This window comes from Trachurus japonicus, chromosome 18 (assembly GCF_045865225.1).
Source record: "Trachurus japonicus isolate A0001 chromosome 18, Traja_1.0".
NCBI lineage: Eukaryota > Metazoa > Chordata > Actinopteri > Carangiformes > Carangidae > Trachurus > Trachurus japonicus.
In genome coordinates this window covers 4,946,682-4,971,573 of record NC_140924.1, presented here as the reverse complement: position 1 = coordinate 4,971,573, position 24,892 = coordinate 4,946,682, and the positions used below count along the sequence as shown (strand labels likewise).

General features: G+C 41.1%; 1 protein-coding gene across 1 annotated transcript; it reads right to left on the bottom strand.

The window, feature by feature from the left end:
- Positions 1–12,386: 12,386 nt before the first annotated feature.
- LOC146968456 (serine protease FAM111A-like) lies at positions 12,387–14,985 on the bottom strand. The gene is made up of 4 exons (XM_085759234.1): positions 14,980–14,985; positions 14,746–14,787; positions 14,421–14,468; positions 12,387–14,325 (listed from the first exon to the last, which is right to left on the bottom strand). The coding sequence occupies exons 1-4, from the start codon at positions 14,983–14,985 to the stop codon at positions 12,553–12,555; spliced, it is 1,869 nt and encodes a 622-aa protein (XP_085615360.1). The 3' UTR covers positions 12,387–12,552.
- Positions 14,986–24,892: the final 9,907 nt, after the last annotated feature.

Here is a 24,892-nt window from a genome sequence, read left to right as displayed (position 1 = left end):
TAAGTCACTACAGTCGTTACAAAAAAACAGATCATCAACAGTTCTTTCTTCTGTATTTCTCAAACTTTTGAACGATAGTCATCAGAGAACTGATCATCAGAAATTATATTGAATTGAGAGGGTGATCAACTGCAACAACATGTTTCCTCTTGCTTCCCCCTCAACTCTACTCAACAGTTTATAATTTCCATTTGCCTTTAGCTTGTGTACAAACAGTTTAAATATATCAACCACAGGAATGGCACTTCCCATGATAATGTTGTCTCCAGAGTTGTAATGAAATATATGACTATGTAACCCAACAACTTGGCCAGAGGCGTCAAACACTGGAGAACCAGAGGAGCCATGACGCATGAAGGTTTTGTAGGTCACTACGTGTTCTGCCAGAGCTCCATCAGGCAGTATGTGCTCAATTCCTTGTTTTGTGATTTTTTGAATGATGTTGTAGGCAGTGAACAGATCATCTTTATACTGACGTAAATGATCATTGATGGCCTGTACCCTGTCCTTTTCCTCAATTATATATGTGGGATCCATTTTTTTCACTCCTCCCCTTGGGTGGCCAATGATAAAAGCTTGACCGGACTGAGGGACTAGACCAAAATTCTTGAGGAGCCCTGGTGGTACCTCTATTTTTGTGTATTGGTTGTTGTAGTTGTGACCTTTAGGGTTGAGCTCCAGTATGGCGTAGTCTCTGTTTTCTTCAAAGTCAATTAATGTCTCCTTACAAGTGAAGTAATAGACATTTGTGAGAGACTGAGGATCATCATAGTAAAAGTCAACCCACACATTTACATCCACCTCCATCGTTTTTTCATCAATGTGATCATTAAATAAATGTGCATTAGTCAGGATGAAGTTATCAAACAGCACAAAACCTGTTCCATGACCAACACCCTCAACAGTGACTTTACAAACCGACTCACCGAGTTTCAGCAGATTCTTGACTTTGTAAACATCACTATAAAAACTTTGGAAGTGTCCAAAATCGTCCTTCCTCTCTGTCACTTCTTCCTTATATGAATCAGCACACAACGTTTCTTCCATCCATTTTCTCTGAGAATCTGTGGTCTTAGCCAGCGAGTTGTAAGGAGTCAACTGATCTATCAGCACTTTGGGTAAAAGCTTTGCAAACTCAGACTCAGTGGGATTTGCTGCCCTGCCTTGTTTTCCTTTAGCATACAAGTCTGAATAGGCATCATTACAGTCAGCTAGCTCACATCTGTCAGTAGGAGAGTCAAATACAATGTGATCAACTGTCCTTTCTGTCTGGGTAAGACCTTGACGGACATGTTGGTCAGTCCTGTCTGAAGTGTCCTTTTCCTGTTGTCTCATCACCATGGTGTCGTTTCCTTCCGTCGTTTTCTTCATTAATTCATTTGGAACGTTTGGCAAAGAGCACCTTTGGGTGTGTGGTGTATAATCTGTAACTGTGGCAACGTTTTGAATATGACAGTGCTCTGGATCACATTTCCCAGCAGCATGGCCAAGTCCACCCAGCAGGAGGAGCAGGAAGAACCAGTTTTTCACTCGTCGTGGTTTTTTGCCTTCCTCTGAGTGGTTGGAGGAGGTGCCATTCTGCTCCTGGACACATGCATCCATTCTTCGTTGTGGTTGCCACCAGCACCTGGAACAAACATAGCATTATTTTTTTTACTCCTCAAGTATTAACTGTAATATCATTCATCCATCCACCCAAGAGCTACTATACTGCTCACTTTTTGAGGCTTGGAGGTGAGCTTCAGCCAATCTTGGTATTAAGCAAGAGCGTGTTACATGCTAGATGGGTCATTAATTTAATTTGAACTACAGCAATGCACTATTTGTCATCATAACAAGAAGATAACTGTTTCGCCTTACAAAGATGCTGGTAGTAACACTTGGCAAACAGGTTTAAACTTCCACAGACCAAGTTCTCAGAAGGACGTTCACCCACTCTCTGCTGTAGGTTTAAATTCAATAACTGTAACCGCCAGAGACAACCTTAGTAGAAACTTAAGCAACAGAAAAAATATAAATATGTTCAATTATTGGAAATAAAGTAAGAAGCTGTCATCTTAAGGTTGTTTTGCTGGACATAACCTTACAATTTTTATGTATGTGTTAGATAGTCACATATGAAAACATACTTACAGTGTAAGGGGAGTTCCCAGGTGTCTTGCCTTGGATGTGGTTGAAGAAGCATATTCTAAATTTCAGTTCAGGTTTATAAAGAGGTTGTTCCTCCCACACCAACACTGCCTCTCTTTTGAAATGTCCAATAGAAGTACAGAGTGACGACTTTGATAATGACCCTAGTGCCTCATTTGGAGATATCGTATGAATGCCCTGTTATGTCCAACAAGTCCATCAACATTTTTTTAACAGTTAGTACCAAACATATCACTAAAGTTAACACTATTTTCTTTGGCCTTATCACCTTATCAGCTGATAAGGTGTATCTTCTCATATCATGTCACTATACTACATATAATTCTTCTCTTTCCACTCCAACTGAAGCAGAATAGCTTATAACATACTCTTAATACATTAATCTGACAAACAGTCCCTTTATATCATATGTTCATTCAAAATAACTAAATAGATGATATATTTGTATATATATGTATATATATTTATTTTATTTGATGGACTACTTGGCCATAACAAGCAGTTTATATAATATCTTCAACTGAAGCACTATTTTTCTTGTCAAAGCTGTCACTCTGTATTTCTATTGGACGTTTCAATAGAAACGCAGTGTTTGAGTGGGAGGAACAACTGCTTTATAAACCTGAACTGAAAGTTAGAATATGCTTCTTCAACCAAATCTACGGTAAGACATCCAGATGCTGTCCTTACACTGTCAGTATGTTTTCAAAATTATGTGACTGTCCATGGTATATAGAAATTTTGTTATGTCCAGCAAAACAATGAAAGGATAACAGCTTCTTAGTTAATTCCCATTGTATTTCAGTTGTCTCTGTACAGTTATTGAATTTAAACGTCTTTCCAAGAATTTGGTTTGTGGAAGCTTGAACCTGTTTGACGGGATTCCACATGAGTATCTTTAAAAACAAAACTGTTAGCTTGTTGTTATGATATCAAGCAGTGTGCTATGTAGTGCAGTAAAAATGAAACCACCACATGTTACACACTCTTGCTTAATACCAAGATTGGCTAAAGCTCACCTCCAAACCTCAAAAAGTGAACAGCATGTATGGATGAATGATATTACAGTAGAAAAAAAGCTAATGCTATGTATGTTCCAGGTGCTGGTGGCACCCACAACATCTTTTGGATTTGATAGCAGAGAAGAATGGATGCATGTGTCCATGAGCAGAATGGCATCTCCTCCAACCACTCAGAAGGAGGTGAAAAGCCAGGGCGAGTGAAAACATGGTTCTTCTTCCTCCTCCTCCTGCTGGGTGGGCTTGGCCAAGTTGCAGGGCAAGGTGGTCCACAACACAAATGCACCAAATGTCATATTTGCAACATATTTGCCACCATTACAGATTGTACACCACACATGGAGAGATGCTCCTTGCACAACTTTCCAAATGAATTGATGAAGAACACAACAGGAAAAAATGACACCATTGTGATGAGACAGCAGGACACTTCAGGCAGGACTGACCAACATGTCTGTCAAGGTCTTACCCAGACAGAAAAGGCAGCTGATCCAGACTCTCCTACTGACATATGTGAGCTAGCTGACTGTAATGATGCCTATTCAGACTTGTATGCTAAAGGAAAACAAGTGCAAGCAGCAAATCCCTCCAAGTCTGAGTTTGCAAAGCTTTTACCCAAAGTGCTGATAGCTCAGTCGACTCCTTACACCTCGCTAGCTAAGACATCAGATTCTCAGAGAAAATGGATGGAAGAAACATTTTGTGCTGATTCTTACAAGGAAGAAGTGACAGAGAGCAAAGACAATTTTGGACACTTCCAAAGTTTTTATAGTGATGTTTCCAAAGTCAAGAATCTGATTAAACTGGGCGAGTCGATTTGTAAAGTCACTGTTGAGGGTGTTGGACGAGGAACAGGCTTTGTGCTGTTTGATAACTTCATCCTCACTAATGCACATGTATTAAAAGGTCACATTGATGAAGAAACGATGCAGGTGGATGTGAATGTGTGGGCTCTATTCAACTATGATGATCCTGAGTCCCTCACAAATGTCTATTACTTTGGTTGTAAAAAAACATTAATTGACTTTGATGAGAAGGAAGATTACGCCGTACTGGAGCTCAACCCTGAGAGCTTCATTTCCATCAACAAAAACACAAAAATAGAGGTACCACCAGGGCTCCTGAAGAATTTTGGTCCAGTCCCTGAGTCCGGTCAAGCTTTTATCATTGGTCACCCAAGGGGAGGAGTGAAAAAAATGGATCCTACGTATATAATTGAGGAAAAGGACAGGGAACAGGCCATCAATGATCATTTACATCAGTATAAAGATGATCTGTTCACTGTCCACTCCATCATTAAAAAAATCACAGATCAAGGAATTGAGCACATACTGCCTGATGGAGGTCTGGCTGATAACGTAGTGACCTACAAAACCTTCATGCGTCATGGCTCCTCTGGTTCCCCAGTGTTTGATGACTATGGCCGAGTTGTCGGGTTGCATAGTTTTATATTCCATTATAACTCTGGAGACAACATTATCATGGGAAGTGCCTTTCCTGTGTTTGATATATTTAAACAATTTGTAACTAAGCTGAAGGCAAATGGAAATTATAAACTGTTGAGTAGAGTTGAGAAGGAAGCAAGAGGAAACATATGGTTAGAGTTGATCGCTCCTCCAACTAAATATCGAGATGATCGCAAGTTCTCTGATGACTATTCTTCGAAAGAAGAACTGTGAGGAATCAGAAGGAAAGGTGAACTGTTGAAGAGATGTAGGGAAGAGAAGAGAGGATTACATTTGGGCAATTTAATAAATCATCATTTCATTTTTAAATGTTGTAGCGCTGGACATTTCTGCAGCAGTCTATTGTAACACAGTCACCAAAATGGTTATTATTCACGGGAGAAAAGGACAGACAGCCATGTCTTTGTTTGGTCGGAAGAATTCGCTCAATGGCCGTTTATTGCGCATGCTCACAACAACATCCTAGTCTCGCAGGCACACCTGTCACTGCGTGACTTATTTAACATGGCTTTGCCACTCATATTATTAAATATACTTAACAAATGTGATATTTGTATTGCTAATTCCTAGAATTGAAGATGGGCATTTTGATTTTGTAAACTGAATGACAGAAGCAACGAGCAAAATAATGAGTTGTTGTTGTCTTACATTACAGTGTGTTCTAAGTCTTGTTATGTACAAATACTCTTTGAAATCACCTAATTTTCCCTGCAGTTACTCACGTGATCCCAGTTCCCTCATCAGCTGGGCCCTTATTTGTTTCAGCTGTTATTTCTTGGTCGGATGTCTCACATCCACCTTCAGCTTATTCACGTGCCTGTGCCTGAGAGCCTGTTTACATACATTAAAAGCTTCTGCCAGTCTGTGTTTGGGTCCAAATTTCCTGTCTTGCTACCACATGACCTGACAGCTGATTTCTCAACCCTCACCCACATTTAGTTTCAAAACTGAACTGAGATTCAGATAAAAAAAAAGTTAGAGATATAACATGTGATTTCAAACAAATCCTAAGTTGTTTACTGTTGCCACAATCAGTCTCACAACCACTTCTCTTTTCCACACCCTTTTCTCATCTTTTCTTTTGACTTTACTCAGTATAACATAGCAGCACTCTCCTGCTTTATCTCCTCTTCTTTTTCCTTTATTTGACTTTGTTCACTCCTCTGTTGTCTATGTCTTAACTCATTTCTTTAACTGCTCTTTATTCTTGTCTTGCCTTTTGTGCTCAATATTAAACTTCATCACAGGATCAAGATGGCCAGCTCTCTGCCCACTTCCTCATTTCAAAGTCAGAAGTGATTGAAATCCAGCAAGGAAAAAGATTTTAGTTGCACATCAAAACATTCTTTGTGACAGTCTCACATGTTCTCACTTTGGAAATAAAAATAAAGAAGAATATCAAGCAATTTCAACTTGCAGCTGTTGGTCAGATACTTGACCACTAGGGGGAGCAGTTTATTTGTCATCTATGCTACAGGTGGTTGTGCATCTGAGGCAACAGTCAACAACTTCAGTCTTTGTATGAAATCACATGGTTTCTTCTAACTCTGACGTACCGGTACCTCAACACGTCTGGTTTTATACAGTTTTCTTCAGCTCTGAATCTAAACGTGGTAAGATATGACATAATGATCCTGAGTCAGTTTTAGCAAATTGTTTAACTTTTCATTGTTGTCATAAATGAATCTAATGAGTAAATAAATATAGACCATATTGTCCTAGTGGTCTTCCATCATTTTTTGTATTAATAACATCACGTGACATAAAAAGGTGAATATCAATCTGGAGAGCACAGCAGAACCGCTCTAGGTTTTAATTGAACTTTTTTCACCACATGGCAAAGCTTCAATACTCATTGATCTCAGCAGTGATTGTCACATCTGAACATCTACTGTAGACCAGATAAATCCACCTGCAGGTAACGACAGTAGAGGTGAAAATGAAGCTCTGACTGCTGACTCATTTTCCGGTGACTCTGCATACTGAAATGGAACTGGTTCAACATTTGTAAGAATCGAAAGGATTTCTGACTTTCAGAGACTCCCCATGATTACATCAGTGAATGAGAAAACAGTTTTGGTTTCTGTTTGACTTACGGAGAGTCTCCACCCTCTCTTACCTGCCAGGTTGTGAATTCTCAACAGCCATCAGGTGAAGGACTGTTTATTTGTTTATTTATTTGTTTATTTTAATTGGATCCCCATTAGCGGCTGCACAGCAGCCACTAATCTTCCTGGGGTCCACCGTAAAATCACATAAAATGTGAAGAAAAGTTAAAATAGAAATACAAATAATAATAATAGAAAAAAGCTTACATTAATGATAATAAACTGTGAGCAGGATTAAACATTATTTAGATTTTGGTTAGGATTAATATTATTTAGATTTTTATTCATGCAAACACTGAGGCTCTTGGTTTCTCACACAAACATAAACCTGACCTGCATTTGCAAACAGCCTTAAAGCAGAAGTAAGTGATATATTTGTGTTAATATAAGTCTTAAATAGTTATATCTTCCGACAGCAATCACTTACATAGAGTGTTTGGTCTGAAACACGGGTCTGTCAGTGTGCTCTGCTCTGAGCCCAGGAGAAAACATTTATCGTATCCTACAGTTTTTATCCAATGAGGAGAGAGAACGGCATGCAGGGCTGTGTGTGCAGCCAAGGGACGCCGTGAATGTGGCGACGTGCGTTCAAGGAAACTCGTATTTTTCCGACCGTGAAGTGGTACCAGTTCGATCTGGTACGAGTTCACCGGTCGGAAGTTAAGAGTGGCCGTTATAGTGACTTTCACCGGTAAAACAGGTCGGAAAAACACGAGTGGGTTGCCTGGAACGCTACAAAGTCGTAAGTTGTGACTTGAAGCTGTAATTTACGATTTCAAAAGCCTGCCTGGAACGCAGCATTAGCGAAAACGACCGGACCACTTACTTCTGCTTTAAGGTCACATGGTAGCAACACAGCAGAGTTGGACCCAAACACAGACACACAGGGAGGCTGGACATTCAAGTAAAGAAGCTTTTAATGTTCATAAACAGACTCACAGGTAGAGGAACAGGCAGGTGAACAAGCTGAACTGAACAGGTAGCAAAAGGTGGGTGTGCAGGGAAACTTAGGTGATTTCAATGTGTAGTCATGCATAGAACACAGTGATATTTAACACAACAACATTAACATCATTAACCGGAAATACTAACACACTGACAATTATTTAAAAGAGTTATTCAATTTACAACAATCAAGGTAAACATAAAACCATCCCAAAAAAAATTTAAAATGGTTTTGAGAGACAGATTATTATTTAGTAACGTTAAATGGTCTTATTCATACTGATGTCCTAACATTTCATATAAAAATTAAAGGTACATTGTGTAAGAATTACTCCCATCTAGTGTTGCGGTTGTATATCGCAAGCAACTAAATCGTATTGCTGCATTCACGTGGAATTGGTTAGATGGCAGACGGACGACAGCTGCTGCACGTAACGGCATAAACAAGCCTCTATGTAAACAAGTGGTCCATCAGCACGAGGCAAAACAATACACGTGACAATATGTTGTCATGGCGATGTCGTATTGTTTTACCGTCTTTCTCTGGACTTCTGTGACTAAAACGACATCTGGTTTGTTAGCGACGGCCGTCTGCCCGACTGCAGGTGAATGCAGCATCAGTCTAACGCTCCATTCCTCCTCACTGCGTTACCGCGGTGACTTTTCACAGACGCCACCTCAACCTGAGCCGACAGCTCCGGTGTCTCCGCTGAGTTTCCGTGGTTTCCTACCGTCACGCTGCCACTGAACGTAAAAACATGGCGACACCACATGGCAGCAGCACCGAGCTTACCCGCTCCACGGAGATATGAATGATATGAACGGCTAATTCAGAGCTGAAAGGAACACTTCAGGTTGTTGATGGGGGGATTACTGGTTAATGAAAAACAGACTGAAGAACCAAATAATCGATTTTCCTGAATAGATAACAGGAGAAGTTACACAATGTCCCTTTAAACAATAAAAAAACATAAAAGAGAAAGAGGTAAAGAAAAAAAAGAGTATTAATAAATGAGACATCAAGAAATAAGATAAAACAGGAAACACAATCCAAGACCTGGCCGTTGCTGCTTTCTCAGGTGTGGCACAGGGCATAAGCAAAATACCCATTAAGCTTCCAACATCTTTTATGAACCTTAACCCTTTGCCTGGTCCTAATTCAAGACACTAATATGTGTAGCTAGATATGTTTCATATTGCCCTATGCTTCTAATTTATACCCAATCTCCATTGGCTCCTCAGCATCTCGCTCTCCATTATCCCTTCCAGATATTTGTTTTCTTTTGCTTCCTCCTTAACTCTTCTGAACAGCTCCTCTTTTCCAGTTTCTTTCAGATTTCTTACAAATTTTCTAAATATAGTGAGCAGAGGATGGGCGTAGTCTATCACAAAATAGTTTTTCTGTAGTAATTCATAGTTATATCCTGCGCTGTGCAAACCAAAAACTCGGCAATGACCATCAAACACTGGGGAACCAGAGGAGCCGTGAGACATGAAAGTTTTGTAGGTCACTACTTTTTCTGCCAGAGTGCCACCAGTCAGTATGTCTTCAATTTGTTGATGTGTGATTCCTTGAATGATGGAGTGGGCAGTGTATAGATGGTCTTTGTGCTGACGTAAATGATCATTGATGGCCTGTACCCTGTCCTTTTTTTCAATTATATATGTAGAATCAAATTTTTTCACTCCTCCTCCTGGGTGACCAATGATAAAAGCTTGACCGGACTGAGGCACTGGACCAAAATTCTTCAGGAGCCCTGGTGGTACCTCTATTTTTGTGTCTTCATTGATGGAGTGGCTCTCAGGGTTGAGCTCCAGTATGGCATAGTCTTCCTCCTCATTTAAGTCAATTAATGTTTCCTCACAGGTGAAGTAATAGACATTTGTGAGAGACTGAGGATCATCATAATTGAATATAGCCTCTACATCTACCTGCATTGTTTTTTCATCAACGTGACCATTCAATACATGTGCATTTGTCAGGATGAAGTTATCAAACAGCACAAAGCCTGTTCCAGCAGCATGATTATCAACATAGATTTCACAAACCGACTCGCCCAGTTTCATCAGATTCTTGACTTTGTAAACATCATTATAAAAATCGTCCTTCCCCTCTGTCACTTCTTCCTCATAAGAATCAGCACAAAATGTTTCTTCCATCCATTTTCTCTGAGAATCTGAGGTCTTAGCCAGCGAGGTGTAAGGAGTCGACTGAGCTATCAGCACTTTGGGTAAAAGCTTTGCAAACTCAGACTCAGTTGGATATGTTGCCCGCCCTTGTTTTCCTTTAGCATACAAATCTGAATAGGCTTCATTACAGTCAGCTAGCTCACATCTGTCACTAGGAGAGTCACATACAATGGGATCAGCTGCCCTCTCTGTCTGGGTAAGACCTTGACAGACAATCTGTGTACAATCTGTAACTGTGGCAATGTTGCAAATATGATCACCTTGCCCAGCAGCTTGGCCAAGTCCACCCAGCAGGAGGAGGATTAATAACAGCCATCTTTTAACTTGTGGCTTTTCACCTCTTTCTGAGAGGTTGGAGGAGATGCCATTCTGCTCCTGGACACATGCATCCATTCTTCTCTCCTTTAAAAATCCAAAAGATGTTGTGATTGCCAGCAGCCCCTGGAACACACACAGTATTAACTCTTTACTTCACAAGTATCTACCATACTATCATGATATAGAGTGTGTCGACAGGTCACTATTCACACTAAGATATGGTAGTTTCATTTCATTGATGTCATAACATGAAGATAACAGTCTTGTTGTAGATTCGGGCAGAAACACATGACTCACTATGGAATCCCAGTGAACAGGTTCGAGCTTCCACAGACCGAATTCTGGAAAAGACATTCACCTGCTCTCTGCTGTCGGTTTACATTCAATAACTGTAACAGAGACAGCATTCATGAAGAAATTCATACAAATACTCTTTGAAATCACGTCTAAATCAAGTTTCCCTGCAGTTACTCACCTGATCCCAGTTCCCTCATCAGCTGGGCCCTTATTTGTTTCAGCTGTTATTTCTTGGTCGGATGTCTCACATCCACCTTCAGCTTATTCACGTGCCTGTGCCTGAGAGTCTGTTTACATACATTAAAAGCTTCTTCCAGTCTGTGTTTGGGTCTAAATTTCCTGTCTTGCTACCACATGACCTGACAGCTGATTTCTCAACCCTCACCCACATTTAGTTTCAGAACTGAACTGAGATTCAGATTAAAAAAAGTTAGAGATATAACATGTGATTTCAAACAAAACCTAAGTTGTTTACTGTTGCCACAATCAGTCTCACAACCACTTCTCTTTTCCACACCCTTTTCTCATATTTTCTTTTGACTTTACTCAGTATAACATAGCAGCACTCATCTTCTTCTTCCTTTATTTGACTCTGTTCACTCCTCTGTTGTCTATATGTCTTAACTCATTTCTTTAACTGCTCTTTATTCTTGTCTTGCCTTTTGTGCTCAATATTAAACGGAACTTGGGGTAAACCAAAACTGCGTACTTACTGTGAAATAAAACAGGTATTTGGATTCCTTAGATATTTGTAAGGAAAGCACCTGGGTGTCTTACCTTGGATGAAGTTGGAGAAACATATTCTAACTTTCAGTTCAGGTGTTTATAAAGCGGTTGTTCCTCCCACTCAAACGCTGCTATTGAAACGTCCAATAGAAATACAGAGTGACGACTTTGACAATGATGTCAGTGCCTCATTTGGAGATATCGTATGAATGCCCTGTTATGTCCAACAAGTCCATCAACATTTTTCGAACAATTAGTACCAAATATATCACTCAAAAGTAAAGTTTACACTATTTTCTTTTATTGATATGGTTGTTTTGAATAGACACTTGAAATACAGAGACTGTTTGTCAGATTATTGTATTAAGGCATGTAACAAACTATTCTGCTTCAGTTGCACTAGAAAGTAAAGAATATGTAGTATAGTGACATGATATGAGAAGATACACCTTATCAGCTTTTTAAAATCACATGTTTTTCTGAACAGAGTTGAAGTGACAGTGTAGAGGTTTGTTTAAAATAAATGACAAAGCTGCATTTTTCCCATATAAAGACAAATAAAGTGGCTTCCAGAAACAAATTACTTAGTAGTTAATAATGTTAAAATGATATTGAAAAAAACAAAGACATAAGAGACAGAGAAATAAAAATCATTTAAAATAAGACATCAACAAATAAAACAGAAAAAACAATACAAGACCTGGCCTCAGGTGTGATTCAGTACAGGAGGAAAAGGCCCAGGCAGGCTTCCCACACCCCTTTGTCTGGTCCTAATTTGAGACTCTTGTTTCCTTCAGGTCCACATCAATTCCAAGTTACAGATCTTGGTTAGCATGTTATAAGCTAGCCTGCTTCAGTTGCACGAGAAAGTGGGGAATATAGTATAGTGACATGATGAGAAGATCAACCTTAACAGCATTTTAAAATCACCCGTTTTTCTAAACAGAGTTAAACTGACAGTGTATACAGACGTTTCATTGAAATAAATGACAGAGCTGTATTTTTCCCATAAAGGCAAGGAGACAACACATAAAACAAAACAAACAAAAAGCACTTGAAATTGTTTTATGACTTAGATATTAAAATGTTATCTAAAAAACAAAAACAAAAGAGACACAGAAACAAAAATCAGTTAATAAAAAAAAGTTCCAGATATTGGTTATTTAAGTCAAAATGATCCTGGAGTTTGTTTGTTTTTACCATCTGTGTTCTTCCTGTCTGCCCAGAGCTGATGTCGGTCTGATCAATAAAGACGATGTTCCAGAAAACTTTATTATCTAAAATAGTATACAGCCAGATATGTACTTGTAACATCCTGGAAAAGCTTCTAATTTATACCCCATCTGTTTCCATTGGCTCCTCAGCATCTGCTCGCTCAGCTTCCATTACCTCTTTCAGGTACCCATTTTCCTTTGCTTCCTTCTCAACTCTACTGAACAGCTCCTTGTTTCCATTTTCCTTCAGATTGCTCACAAATTTTCTAAAAATAGTGAGCAGAGGATGGGCGTACTCTATAACATTATCGTTTTTGTTTCGAAACCCGTAGGTATATCCTGCGCTGTGCAAACCAAAAACTCGGCCATGGGCATCAAACACTGGGGAACCAGAAGAGCCGTGATACATGAAAGTGTCATAGGTCACTATTTTATCTACAGCAGCTCCACCCATCATTATGTGTTCAATGCCTCGAGTTTTGAGCATGTCAGTGATTACATACATGATCAAGGCACTGGCTTTGTATGGATGTAATTTATCACTGACAGCCTGTCCCCTCATCCTTTTCTCAATGACACATGTAGGATCCATTTTTTTCACGCCTGACTCTGGGTGACCAATGATACAGGCTTCACCATCCTGAGGCACTGGACCAAGGTTCTTCAAGAGTCCTGGTGGGACCTTGATTTTCTTTGACTTTCCTCTTTGTTTGGGGTTCTCACCCTCAGGGTCAAGCTCCAGTATGGCATAATCCAGTTCAGTGTTGAAGTCAATTAATGTTTTCTTACAGCTGAACTGGTTGTAGTTTGTGTGAGGCTCTGGGTCATCATAATTAAATAGAGCCCACACATTTACATCCACCTGACACTTTTCTCCATCCAAGTGCTTGTCAAATAAATGTTTGTTTGTTAGAATGAAGTTACCAAACAGCACAAAGCCAGTTCCCTGACAAACACCCTCAACAACAACTTTACAAACTGACTCACCAAGTTTCAACAGATTCCTGATTCTGTGAACTTCACTAAAGGACTGTTGGATCTTTCCAAAATTTTCCTTCCTCAGGGTGAGTTCTTCTTCAAAAGAATCACCAGGGAATCTTTCCTCCATCCATGTTTTCAGATGTGGAAACTGATCGCACAGTATCTCATAAATCTCTTCAGTGTTGTCAATGCTTGACTCTTTTACTGCTCTTCCTACAGTGATTCCACTCTGCTTCACTACATCCATGACTGACTTTGTCTTCTGTCTGCTCTGTAGATCATTTGATGCATCTTTGTTTTCCTGCTGTTTCTCATCACTTTTTCTCTTGTTCCGTGGAAGACAGATCTTGAATGACTTCAGATCTAGGTTGTCAACCCACTGTGTACAGACAGTACGAACATTTGGATTCTTATTGTCAGACAAAGTGAATTTGCCGAGGTCATCAATAAAGCGGCCGTCTCTTTTCAGAGCTTTTGCAATTGTCATGCCCTTCTCTCCATAAACACAGAGAGTCTTGTACTGTTTGACAGCATTGCTTTTAAAAAGCTCCTTAGATTTGGTGTGCACACCTCCCTCCTTATCAATGAAGAAGACTGCATAAGCCTCTCTTGGATGTATCATTTTGTTTTCTTGGTCTTGTACGTCTTTGAACTTTTCTGGTTTATATGATAGGATCAGACACACATCATCACTGAGACAAGTACAAGGGAAATGTGTCGCAATGATAGACACCTTATCCTCTTTACCCATCTGAATTATAATGTTTTCATCAGCACATTTAATCTTCTCCTTGTACATTTCAGTTGATTTTATCGCCTCCAGCACTGTGCAAGGTTGATGGCAGTCAACAGTGTATTCTTTACGGTCAGAGCGATTGAATTTCAGTGTGAAGCGATGCGAATGTCCACCCTGCAGAAGAACAGTGACAAAGTAAACATCAGATGGCACCTTTCTTGTGAAAATAAAGCCTATTCTGTGCATGATGTACATTGTGGTCAACTTACAACGTAGCCTTTCTCCTCCTTCACTTTGCCTTGACAGCCTGTAAAAGTCTGTACAATAAGAGAAACATTTACTGTCAATGTAAAAGCATGTACCTCATTCATGAAATGATCAAAGTATGGACTTGTGGCAAAATGGTTTTAAGAGCAGATTGTTATAATATTTTGTTTGTGACGTCTTACTAATAATAAGCACTGTCAACTATTTTCTCCTCAATTTTTCCAGGCAAAACTCTTTTTTAGCTCATAACTGAGGTCACAGTGTGTGTTGGACTGCGTCATATATTTTTTTTTAAAACATCCCATCACACAGAATCAGGGAGCTCACCTGTGAGGCAGTAGCTCCACCTAGTGGTCTTTCAGGATCCTCCTAAAAACAAGATACATACACAAATCAACTGGGTATGTTGTGGCAAATTCTGCACAGAAACAACACCCACATTTGGAAGAGGGGGCTTTACTGTAACCAACATTCAGGATACACAAGAAGAGAAGAGATCAAAGATTCAAGATGGATTCATTAGTCCTGTAGGAAATTTGTCTCAGACATGCAGACTGCTACATGCATGGTGCATAGACACGACATTATTGTGTAGACAGGTTTAAAGTGCAATCACAATACAATAATACATGACTGCCAAGTTTTAATTACAGAACATTCTTATTTGCCAAACTGTTACTTACCCTTTTCTTTTGAAAATAGGAGTTGATATCCACAAACGTTGGCCTTTTGGAAGGCATTTTGACCTAATATTATGAAAACAAAATGTGATGTTGTTGAAATGACATGCTAAAGCAATGACCAGGAAGTGGTCATGTGCACAGTTCAGAAATGGCTAAACATTCCCGATTGTCTCATACCAATGGTTCTTCTCGTCTTTCTGTCCTTCTTTGTGTGTTTGGACCACACCTAAGGGACACAGTCTCTAATCAGATCGCTACTCTAGATGGCATCACCCTATCCTCGAGTACAACTGCGAGGAACCTTGGAGTCATTTTTGACCAAGACCTTTCTTTCAGCTCCCACATAAAACACGCGACAAGGACCGCCTTCTTCCATCTGCGCAGTATCGCTAAGATTAGGAATATCCTCTCCCAGAGTGATGCTGAGAAACTAGTGCATGCATTTATCACTTCTAGGCTAGACTACTGCAACTCTCTCCTGTCAGGATGTCCAAAAAACTCGCTAAAGAGTAGGGGTGGGCGATATGACGATATTAAATCGTGAAGGATTAGAGCGTGTAGACGATCTGCCAAAGTGCTGAGATCGTAGGATCGTCTGGGGCACCTTTTATGTTGCAAGAGTGCATTTTATCAGAGTATGTTTACTTGCACATGTTGGCAAAACTGCAACTATTTAAATGGGCTCTATGCACAGCTCCACTACTTCCTGAATTTCTGAAAGGCAGCACCCAAACTGATTAATCCAGGTTTGTCTGATCATTGTGACTACTCAGACACACCTGGATTAATCAGTTTAATTCAGTCTAATAATGTAAGACAGGAAATAAAGGAGCTGCCTTAAGTTCAGGAAGTAGTGGAGCTGTGCATAGAGCCCATTAAAATTTGTTTAGAAAGGCTCTTTGACCTAAATTGTCTGTTTTTCAATTTTAGATTTAAGATCGTGATAAAATCGAGATCGTTATTTTATTTTTCAAAAACCGTGATATGATATTTTTGCCATATCGCCCACCCCTACTAAAGAGTCTCCAGCTGGTCCAGAATGCCGCAGCAAGGGTTTTGACAGGAGTTAGGAAGAGAGAGCACATCTCTCCCACCTTAGCTTCTCTCCACTGGCTTCCTGTAGGATTTAGAATAGACTTCAAAATCCTTCTGTTGACTTATAAGGCTCTTAATGATAAAGCTCCATCCTATCTGAAAGAACTAATCATTCCTTAAGCCTGGTTTATGCTTCTGAGTCGCGGCGACGGCGTACCTACAGCGTAGACCCAACGCCGCCGTTGAGCACTCGAAGTTCTGCGTCAACGGAACGTATTGCTTCCGGTCACAGTAAACAATGGCAACTGAAAAACAAACACTTTTATTGCAAATGTTGAAGCGCAGGTGACGGAGAAGACGTTTGCGGAGGTGGTCTGTCTGACCAGTCGAGGCTGAACGGGTGAATTTACCACACTGACGTTCTGAGCGGACCAATCACAGTCCTTGTGGTTCACGTCGCGACGCGTCGAAGCAACGCGTAGTCAGGATTTTTTGGAGGTGCACGTCAGGCTACGGCGTAGGGTCCGCGTAGGGGTCCACGTCAACGGCGTAGTTACGCCGCGATGCAGAAGCATAAACCAAGCTTTACTGTCCTACCAGAGCACTCTGCTCCCAGAACGCAGGTCTGTTAGTGACTCCCAGTATCTCTAAAAACAGACTGGGAGGTAGAGCCTTCAGTTACCGGGCTCCTTTACTGTGGAACCAGCTCTCTCCATGGGTCAAAGAGGCAGACACTCTAACTACATTTTGAACTTATCATTCTCTGTTGTACTTTGTAGTTTGGCCTTGGTGTCTCGCACTCTCTCTGTGTTTCCGCAGATCCACCGGAGCTCCATCTCTCTGTACCAGCCGCCGCCTGCATCGCCCGCTTCCCCCCTTTCCCCTGCTGTTAGACCGGCCTCCCCTCTCTTCCCTTGAACCAGTCTGCCACCCAGTCCTCCCATCGAGCTGACCAGCTCTCCCTGCCTTCCCTCCCACCAGAAACTGCCTCCATCAGCTTTTGTTAACAATTCCATGTTTCCCACATTCTGTGTTATTGTGTATTATAGTGTATTGTTGCTACACAGTGCACTTTTGCCCAAGACAAATTTCCCCTTTTGGGGACAATAAAGTTGATCTAATCTAAATCTAATCTGTTATAAACTATAAACTGTTTTCTTGTCTGTAACAACATCTATTGCACGTCTGTCCGTCCTGGGTGAGGGATCCCTCCTCTGTTGCTCACCCTGAGGTTTCTCCAATTCTTCCCTCTTAAAAGGGTTTTCCATGGAGTTTTTCCTCAGTCAATGTGAGGGTCTAAGGGCAGAGGATGTTGTTGTGATGCCATGTAAAGCCTTTTGAGACAAACTGTTTGTAAAAACAGACCATACAAATAAAATTACCTTGCCTTGTTTGCTAGTTTAAATGTCCTCCCCTTTTTCTTTGTCAGACAGATAGATAGATCAAAGATTCAAGATTCAAGATGAGCTTATTAGTCCCAATGAAAACATTGTCTCACAGTCAGGCTGCTGCATACATGGTGTATAGCCAGGACATTATAGTGTGGACAGGTTTAAAGTGCAATCACAACACAATAATAATATAATAAATAAATAATAAGTTGTAATTACAGAATATTGTTAGCCAAACTATTACTTACCCCTTTCTTCTCAAAAGAGGACCTGACATCCTCTGTCCTTGGCCTTTTGGAAAGCATGTTGACCTAATGTTACAGAAGCAAAATTTTATGTTGTTAAAATGACATGCTAAAGCAGCATTAGCAGCTGTACGTCTTACAATGTTGTACTGTTCTTATACAAAGTTCAGCCAAACACCAGGCTGAAGAGAGAGGGACAGCAGAGGCTGCTCTGACAGCTGTGGAGCTGCAGCTGAACCGGCTGGAGAGCACAGCGCGACCCACGTCCTTTTTTGTTTGTTTGGTTGTTTTTTTTAGCAGTGCAGTTGTTACAGGTGATGCATAACGTATCTATGTCCCAGTATGTTTGTCCTCTGATCTTCCTTCATGTGACCGCACTGCGTAACTGGCACGTCCCCCTGTGTAACATTTTCCTGTGAAATATGACTGAAGGTACGAGTGGAAGTCTGCTATAATGCCAGCTTTTGTAGGCTACTTTGCTACTTTAATATTCATTCAACAATCTTTTTCCACTTAAAAAATATAAATAATAATAATAATAAAATTTGTGCACTACATTATATTATAGGGCAAAGAATGCGTAGACAAAAACGTTGACTTTTGTGCAGGTGGAACATGCTCAAACTGTATTAGTAGCTACTAGTAGCTCATATCCCTTTAAGAACGGTGTGCGTGTCTTGTTAGTAACGGCTCAAGCACTGGAATAAGAGAGTAACGACACCACCATTGCATTTTGCGCCCCTAGTGGCAGGATATGGGTATTGCAAAAGCGCCCAGAAAACCCATTCACTCCAATGTATGTGTGTTGCCCACTTGCTTGTAAATTGATGAAAACAGCCGTGTTTTTGTTTTTACGTGTCTTGGTCATATCAAATTAGACTTATAATTTGTTTATTACATAATGTAGATTGAATCATTAATGTGTAGACAACAGTTTTTTTTTGTTGTTGTTGTTTTTTTACTCGCCTATGTGTTAATATTTATCTGTAAAGGATCCTCAATGATGCTATTAACGTGGGTGATCTATAAATGTCCTTAAAGGGATAGTTCAACATTTTGGCAAATTGGCCCATTGCCATAATTGCTACAGTCATAGCAGTAGGTTCGTTACCTTTAATTGTAGGTGTAAGCTATTTTTAGTACAGCGGAGCGCAGCAGCAGGCTGCTCAGAGCTACGCTATGGAGGCTAAGGGAATTTCTTGGTTTCCCTCATCAAACTCATCAAATACAAAATCCCAAAACTCCACAGCGCTTTTGTAGACAAGTTGTGAGCTGCACAATCACCACGCTATGAGATAATGACGGAACGATACGGAACGGAGCCGTTTTCGAGGTAAATTCATACAAAACCGCTGATGCGCGTTGCGTTCAGGAACAGTTTTTCAGCAAGCAGTCTCCGTATTTACCCTGTATTTACCTCGAAAACGGCTCCGTTTCGTATCGTTCCGTCATTATCTCATAGCGTGGTGGTTGTGCAGGTCACAACTTGTCTACAAAAGCGCTGTGGAGTTTTGGGATGTTGAATTTGATGAGTTTAATGAGGGAAACCAAGAAATTCCCTTAGCCTCCATAGCGTAGCTCTGAGCAGCCAGCTGCTGCGCTCCGCCGTACTGAAAATAGCTTACACCTACAATTAAAGGTAATGAACCTACTGCTGTAGTAGTAGTAGTAGTAGTTTTTTTAATTTAAACGTGGTGTCATGCACCATAGGTGCCCAGCCCTCATGGGCTTATAAGACACACTGGAAACAAAACAAAATACAGAATACAGAACACCGGCACACACAAGAGAACAAAGAATACATGCTCGTGTACTACATATTTTTCTTCAGTACAGTACAAACCCACACATGCGCACACATACACACACGCATGCATGCCCACATGCATGCGTGCCCACATCCATTCATACATACGCACACAGAGCAAAAACAAAACAAAAAACAAAACAATTGCCGGGACTGAAAGACTTCAGACATACAACACATCTCTGCGCTGCTTAAAAGACTCCAAAATAAATTTCGCCAGCGGGAACACCTTTTTTACAAATAAATAAGAAAGTATACATTCATCAGTCATTGAGAACAAATCTGGGCAATCTTCAACCGAAATCCTACAAAAAAGCCTTTGCCTGTACTCATGGTACAATGGACAATAGAATAAGAAATGACATTCACTTTGTCACTGCTATGACTATAGCGATTATGGCAATGGGCCAATTTGCCAAAATGTTGAACTATCCCTTTAAATTATTGAAAATACCACACTTGCTCATTCACCAACAATGCAGAGATGTCAGTTCTTGGGCGCTTTTGCAAAACCCATATTCCTCCATCAGGAGGCGCTGCCATTGAACCGATGCTGTCCTTACTCTCTTTTCCAGTGCTCTAGTAACGGCACTACACGACACGCCCCCCTACACGCCTCTCTCTTGCAGGCCGCAGACGGACACACTTGGACGGGAGGGGTGAGTGAGTGAGCGCTGCAATATAGAATCTGAACGCTGGATGTCACGGTTTAACCCCAATACGAAACACTGAGGCTTTAAAAAAAAAAAAAAAAAAAAACTCTCTCCAGAACTCCAGCAGTGGAGCAAAGTAACAGACAGTAAAATAAACATTAAAAGCGTATTCCTTCATTTGTGTGGCCCAGGGCTGTTTGTGTCATCTAGCTGCTAACGATCAACAAGCTTACACAAACCTAACCTCAATTATTAGCTTAGCCTACCTACATAAAAGCAGAAGTAACATCAGCCATTTTGACCATGTCAACATGACCCATTCTCAGCTCGTTTAGCTACTAAAACTATGTTAGAAATAGGTACGTAATCTTTCATGACTTAAATTAATTGTGTCTTTACCTGTTAGTTGGTTGTTGTTGTTGTTGTTGTAGTAGTGGTAGTTAGTGGTTTAAAGTCCGCTCTTCTGGTCGATCCTCTCCGGTCCAGGGCTGCCGAGGGAGTGAGGGGGATTCGAAGTAACCGCCGTGGAAAAGGGGAGGGGCGATGCCAGCGCTGCCTTCAGGACAACTCGGAAGTCGGAACTCCAGCCCAGAAACTTATATCGAGGATCTAACCATGGCTGTTTCTGACACTATTCATGTTATTATAATCTTGGGTAATTATATCCATTGTGCAAAACGGAGGAACTCTAAACCTTCCTTTTCTTGTTTCATTAACAAGTTTAAGTTATTCTTTTCATCCCTTAAAAAAAGAATGCAAAAAAAGTTAAGTCTAAATATTTCTCGTTTCCTTCTCTTCTAAGCTATTTAAATTTAACTTATGTTTTGCTGCTCTGTTTTTGTCGAACATGTATGCCTGGGAAATAATACTAGTAGCCTACTTTATTTATTTGCCTTGATTTACTTTTTTGTTTCATGATTCCTTACTGTTATGTTTGCACTCTACACCGTGCCTGTTTTTCATGTGTATTGCTGTTGTTGTTGTCACTGACAGTTTGTATTTTCAATGCTATTATAAATAAATAAATAAATAAATAAATTAGTTATCGAAGAGAAAGAATATGGGTGCACGAAAGAAGTTTGGTATATTGTTGCAGTTGGCTGAACACTAAAAATACATGCAGCTGCCTGCAATTCATGTTTATTTTAGAAGCAAAAGCAAAATTATTTTGTTGCCATTGACGATGAGGGGCCGCCATGTTTTGACGCCGTTCAATTCATTTCTTTTTTTTTTTAACAATGCGGAGCTCGTTTGTCCCGAGTTGTCTTGAACGCAGCAGGAAAACTAACTAGTACTAGAACATTCTATTTACTTGGTCATGTCTGGTCATGTCCGGCAAAGCGTTCAGCGATTTTTTACGAGGAAAATTTGATTTGATTTGATTAAGATTAACATCCCCATTAGCTGCTGCACCTAATAATATAGGTGTCACTCAGAGCTGAAATGTTAGGATCCCCTATAGTTCACTGTCCAAACTGATTGACTGATTGAAACTGATACATTTAATCTGAAATAGATTTAAAAGGACAGTATAATGCTCATAGAGGGGGGATTTAACTCCATTGAGTGAATATAAACAATTACCAAATGATTTATTCCATTGCTACTGTAGAATAATGTTGTGTTGACAACAATTTACCAACTATAACAATTGAGTGACAACAAGCTGTTATGATTAGATGTTATTACATGTTTGACCGCTAGGCGGCAGTACAGGTTAGTAGTCAGCTTACCGTACCATATAACTGGGTAGAGCAAGACTGCATGGAGCCACCAAGGGGGCAGTTGTCGGTCTGAGGAGTGAAGCTCACTTCCGCATTCAAAAACCTGCAATCCCCTGGGCTGTCGCTGGGGGCTGGCTCCAGAAGGGAGCAACTCCAATTGAGCCCCATGTTAAAATAGCCGATTTTACAGCTTAAAAAAACATATTTACAGCCTGGTACATTTCATTTTTTTGGTCTCAACCAATAGTTTCTACCCCCGCACACACTCTGAGGGGGGTGAATTTTTTTAAAACTCTACCGTTTTACTATTATTAGGTTTAAAGTTCTGGCCAATTAGGGCGCAGAACCGTTGAGTGACAGGTCCGGCGACCGCTGCTACGAGGCCAGTGGGCGGGCTCTCGGCCGGCCAACGGCCGCACCGCTCCAAATATGGCAAGTAGAATCCAACATGGCGCGGCTCAAACCCCCGTAGTAGCGGCACAAAACAGACTCCCCCAAACCAATGGGTGACGTCACGGACGCTACGTCCATTCTTTTTACAGTCTATGGGAGCCACATGTATGTTGTTAAGAACGTGAGACATTAAACTAAGTTACTTGCTATCAACACGGCCTCATCCTTGGAACACGAACATGACATGGTACCAGGAGTAAACTCGAATGAACGACATGGATTTAAAACCACCGGAAAGTTTGAAACTAACGGGGAATGTCGACGAGAACTGGCGCACCTTCAAACAGCGGTTTCACCTTTATGTTGCTGCTACGGGACTCGAGGCAAAGCCGGAGGCAAGAAAGGTAGCGCTGCTGCTAACGATAGCAGGACCACAGGCCATAGAAGTATTTAACACGTTCGTGTTTGACAGTCCTGAAGATAATGAAAAGTTGGATGTAGTGCTTAGCAAGTTTGATGCTCACTGTTCTCCGAAGAAGAACGAGACGTACGAGAGGTACGTGTTTCGGTCTCGTACACAGCGGCAGCATGAGCCCTTCGATAGCTTCCTGACGGACTTGCGGCTAAAGGCGCAGTCCTGCAACTTCGGAACGCTGAGTGACTCCATGGTCCGGGACCAGATTGTCTACGGCGTGGGGGATAAAAAGGTCAGAGAGAGGCTACTACGGGAGATGGAGCTGACGCTGGCAGGAGCCATTAAGATCTGCCAGGCCAGTGAGCTGTCCCAAAGGCACGTGAGGACGTTCAGCGAGATGTCTGCAGTCGCCTCGGCGCAGAGCGACAGCGCGGCAGCGGTTGGAGCAGTGTCGTATCAGCGGAGACGGCGCACACAGACCCGGCCTGCACAGCAGGAGGACGTGATGACAAACTGCAAGCGCTGCGGCTCACAGCACAAGCCTAGACAGTGTCCAGCGTTTGGTAAGCAATGCTCCAGTTGCCAAGGCAAGAATCATTTTGCTAAACAATGCTTCTCCAAACGGAAAGAGTGGAAAAAAGAAAAAACTGTAAACTTAATAGACGAGCCTGATCTCAGTGACACGTTCTTTGTTGGAATGGTAAATTGTGAAAGTGAACAAATAAATAAGCCAGACAATGTAAATGATGTCACTACAGAAGATAAGTGGATAGCTCCTCTAATGATAAATGGGACTGTAGTCACCATGAGATTGCCAAAGCAAATCTCATAAGCATGTGTGATGTGAAGGCAATGAAAAATAAGCCACAAATAAAAAGAAAAGAATCTGGACTGAAAGACTACAATGGGCGGCCAATCAAATGTTTGGGCACATGCAGGTTGAGTGTCACAGTTAAAGGAAAAGTGCACCACCTATTCTTCTTTGTTGTGAATGAGGGACGTGAATCACTTCTTGGTGACAGAGCCTGTGAAGAACTGGGGCTTGTGAAAAGAGTGCATCGCATTGTTCCAACCATAAACCCAACAACTGACTGTATGGACACAATTGTTCAGAACTTTTCAGATGTTTTCAAGGGTTTTGGTGTTTTGCCCTTCACATATAAAATACAGTTGAAAGAAGGAGCCCAACCAGTTGTGCATGCAGCACGCAGAGTTCCGGCGCCACTGAAAGACTGCCTAAAGAAAGAACTCGACAGAATGATCATGCTAGGAGTGATCAAAAAGGTTAATGAGCCTACAGACTGGGTCAACTCACTGGTCATCACAAAGAAAAAGAATGGTGAGTTGAGAATATGTATGGACCCTAAAGACTTAAATGAGAGCATAAAGCGTGAACATTATCAAATACCTACACGTGAAGAGATCATCAGTGAAATGTCAGGTGCCAAATACTTCACAAAGCTTGACGCCTCACAAGGCTTCTGGCAGCTGAAACTGGATGAAAGCAGCACCAAGTACTGTACCTTTAATACGCCCTTCGGCAGATACTGCTTTCTCAGACTGCCTTTTGGAATCAAGTCAGCACCTGAAATATTTCACAGAGCGATGGAGCAGATCATTGAGGGCTTGGATGGAGTTCGAGTCTACATTGATGACATCATCATATGGGGTTCCACAGCCCAAGAGCACAACGAGAGGCTGAACAGAGTTATGGAACGCATACAAAAGTATGGACTGAAACTCAACAAGAGTAAATGTGAGTTTGGCGTTCAAGAGATCCTCTTCCTGGGAGACAAGCTGTCTGCACGTGGTGTCGAGCCAGATAAAGACAAAATACATGCAATACAGAACATGCCAAGGCCCACAGACAAGACAGGGGTGCTACGCATCATGGGGATGGTGAATTTCATAGGTAAATTCATTCCCAATCTGACAGCAAAGACATCATGCATACGAGAGCTTCTGCACAGGGACTGTGAGTTTAAATGGACAGTGAAACATGAGCATGAGTGGCAAAAACTCAAGGACACACTGAGCACAGCACCTGTGTTGTCATTTTATGACCACACGAAGAGGATAAAAGTGTCTACAGATGCTTCCAAAGATGGTATTGGTGCCGTTCTACTCC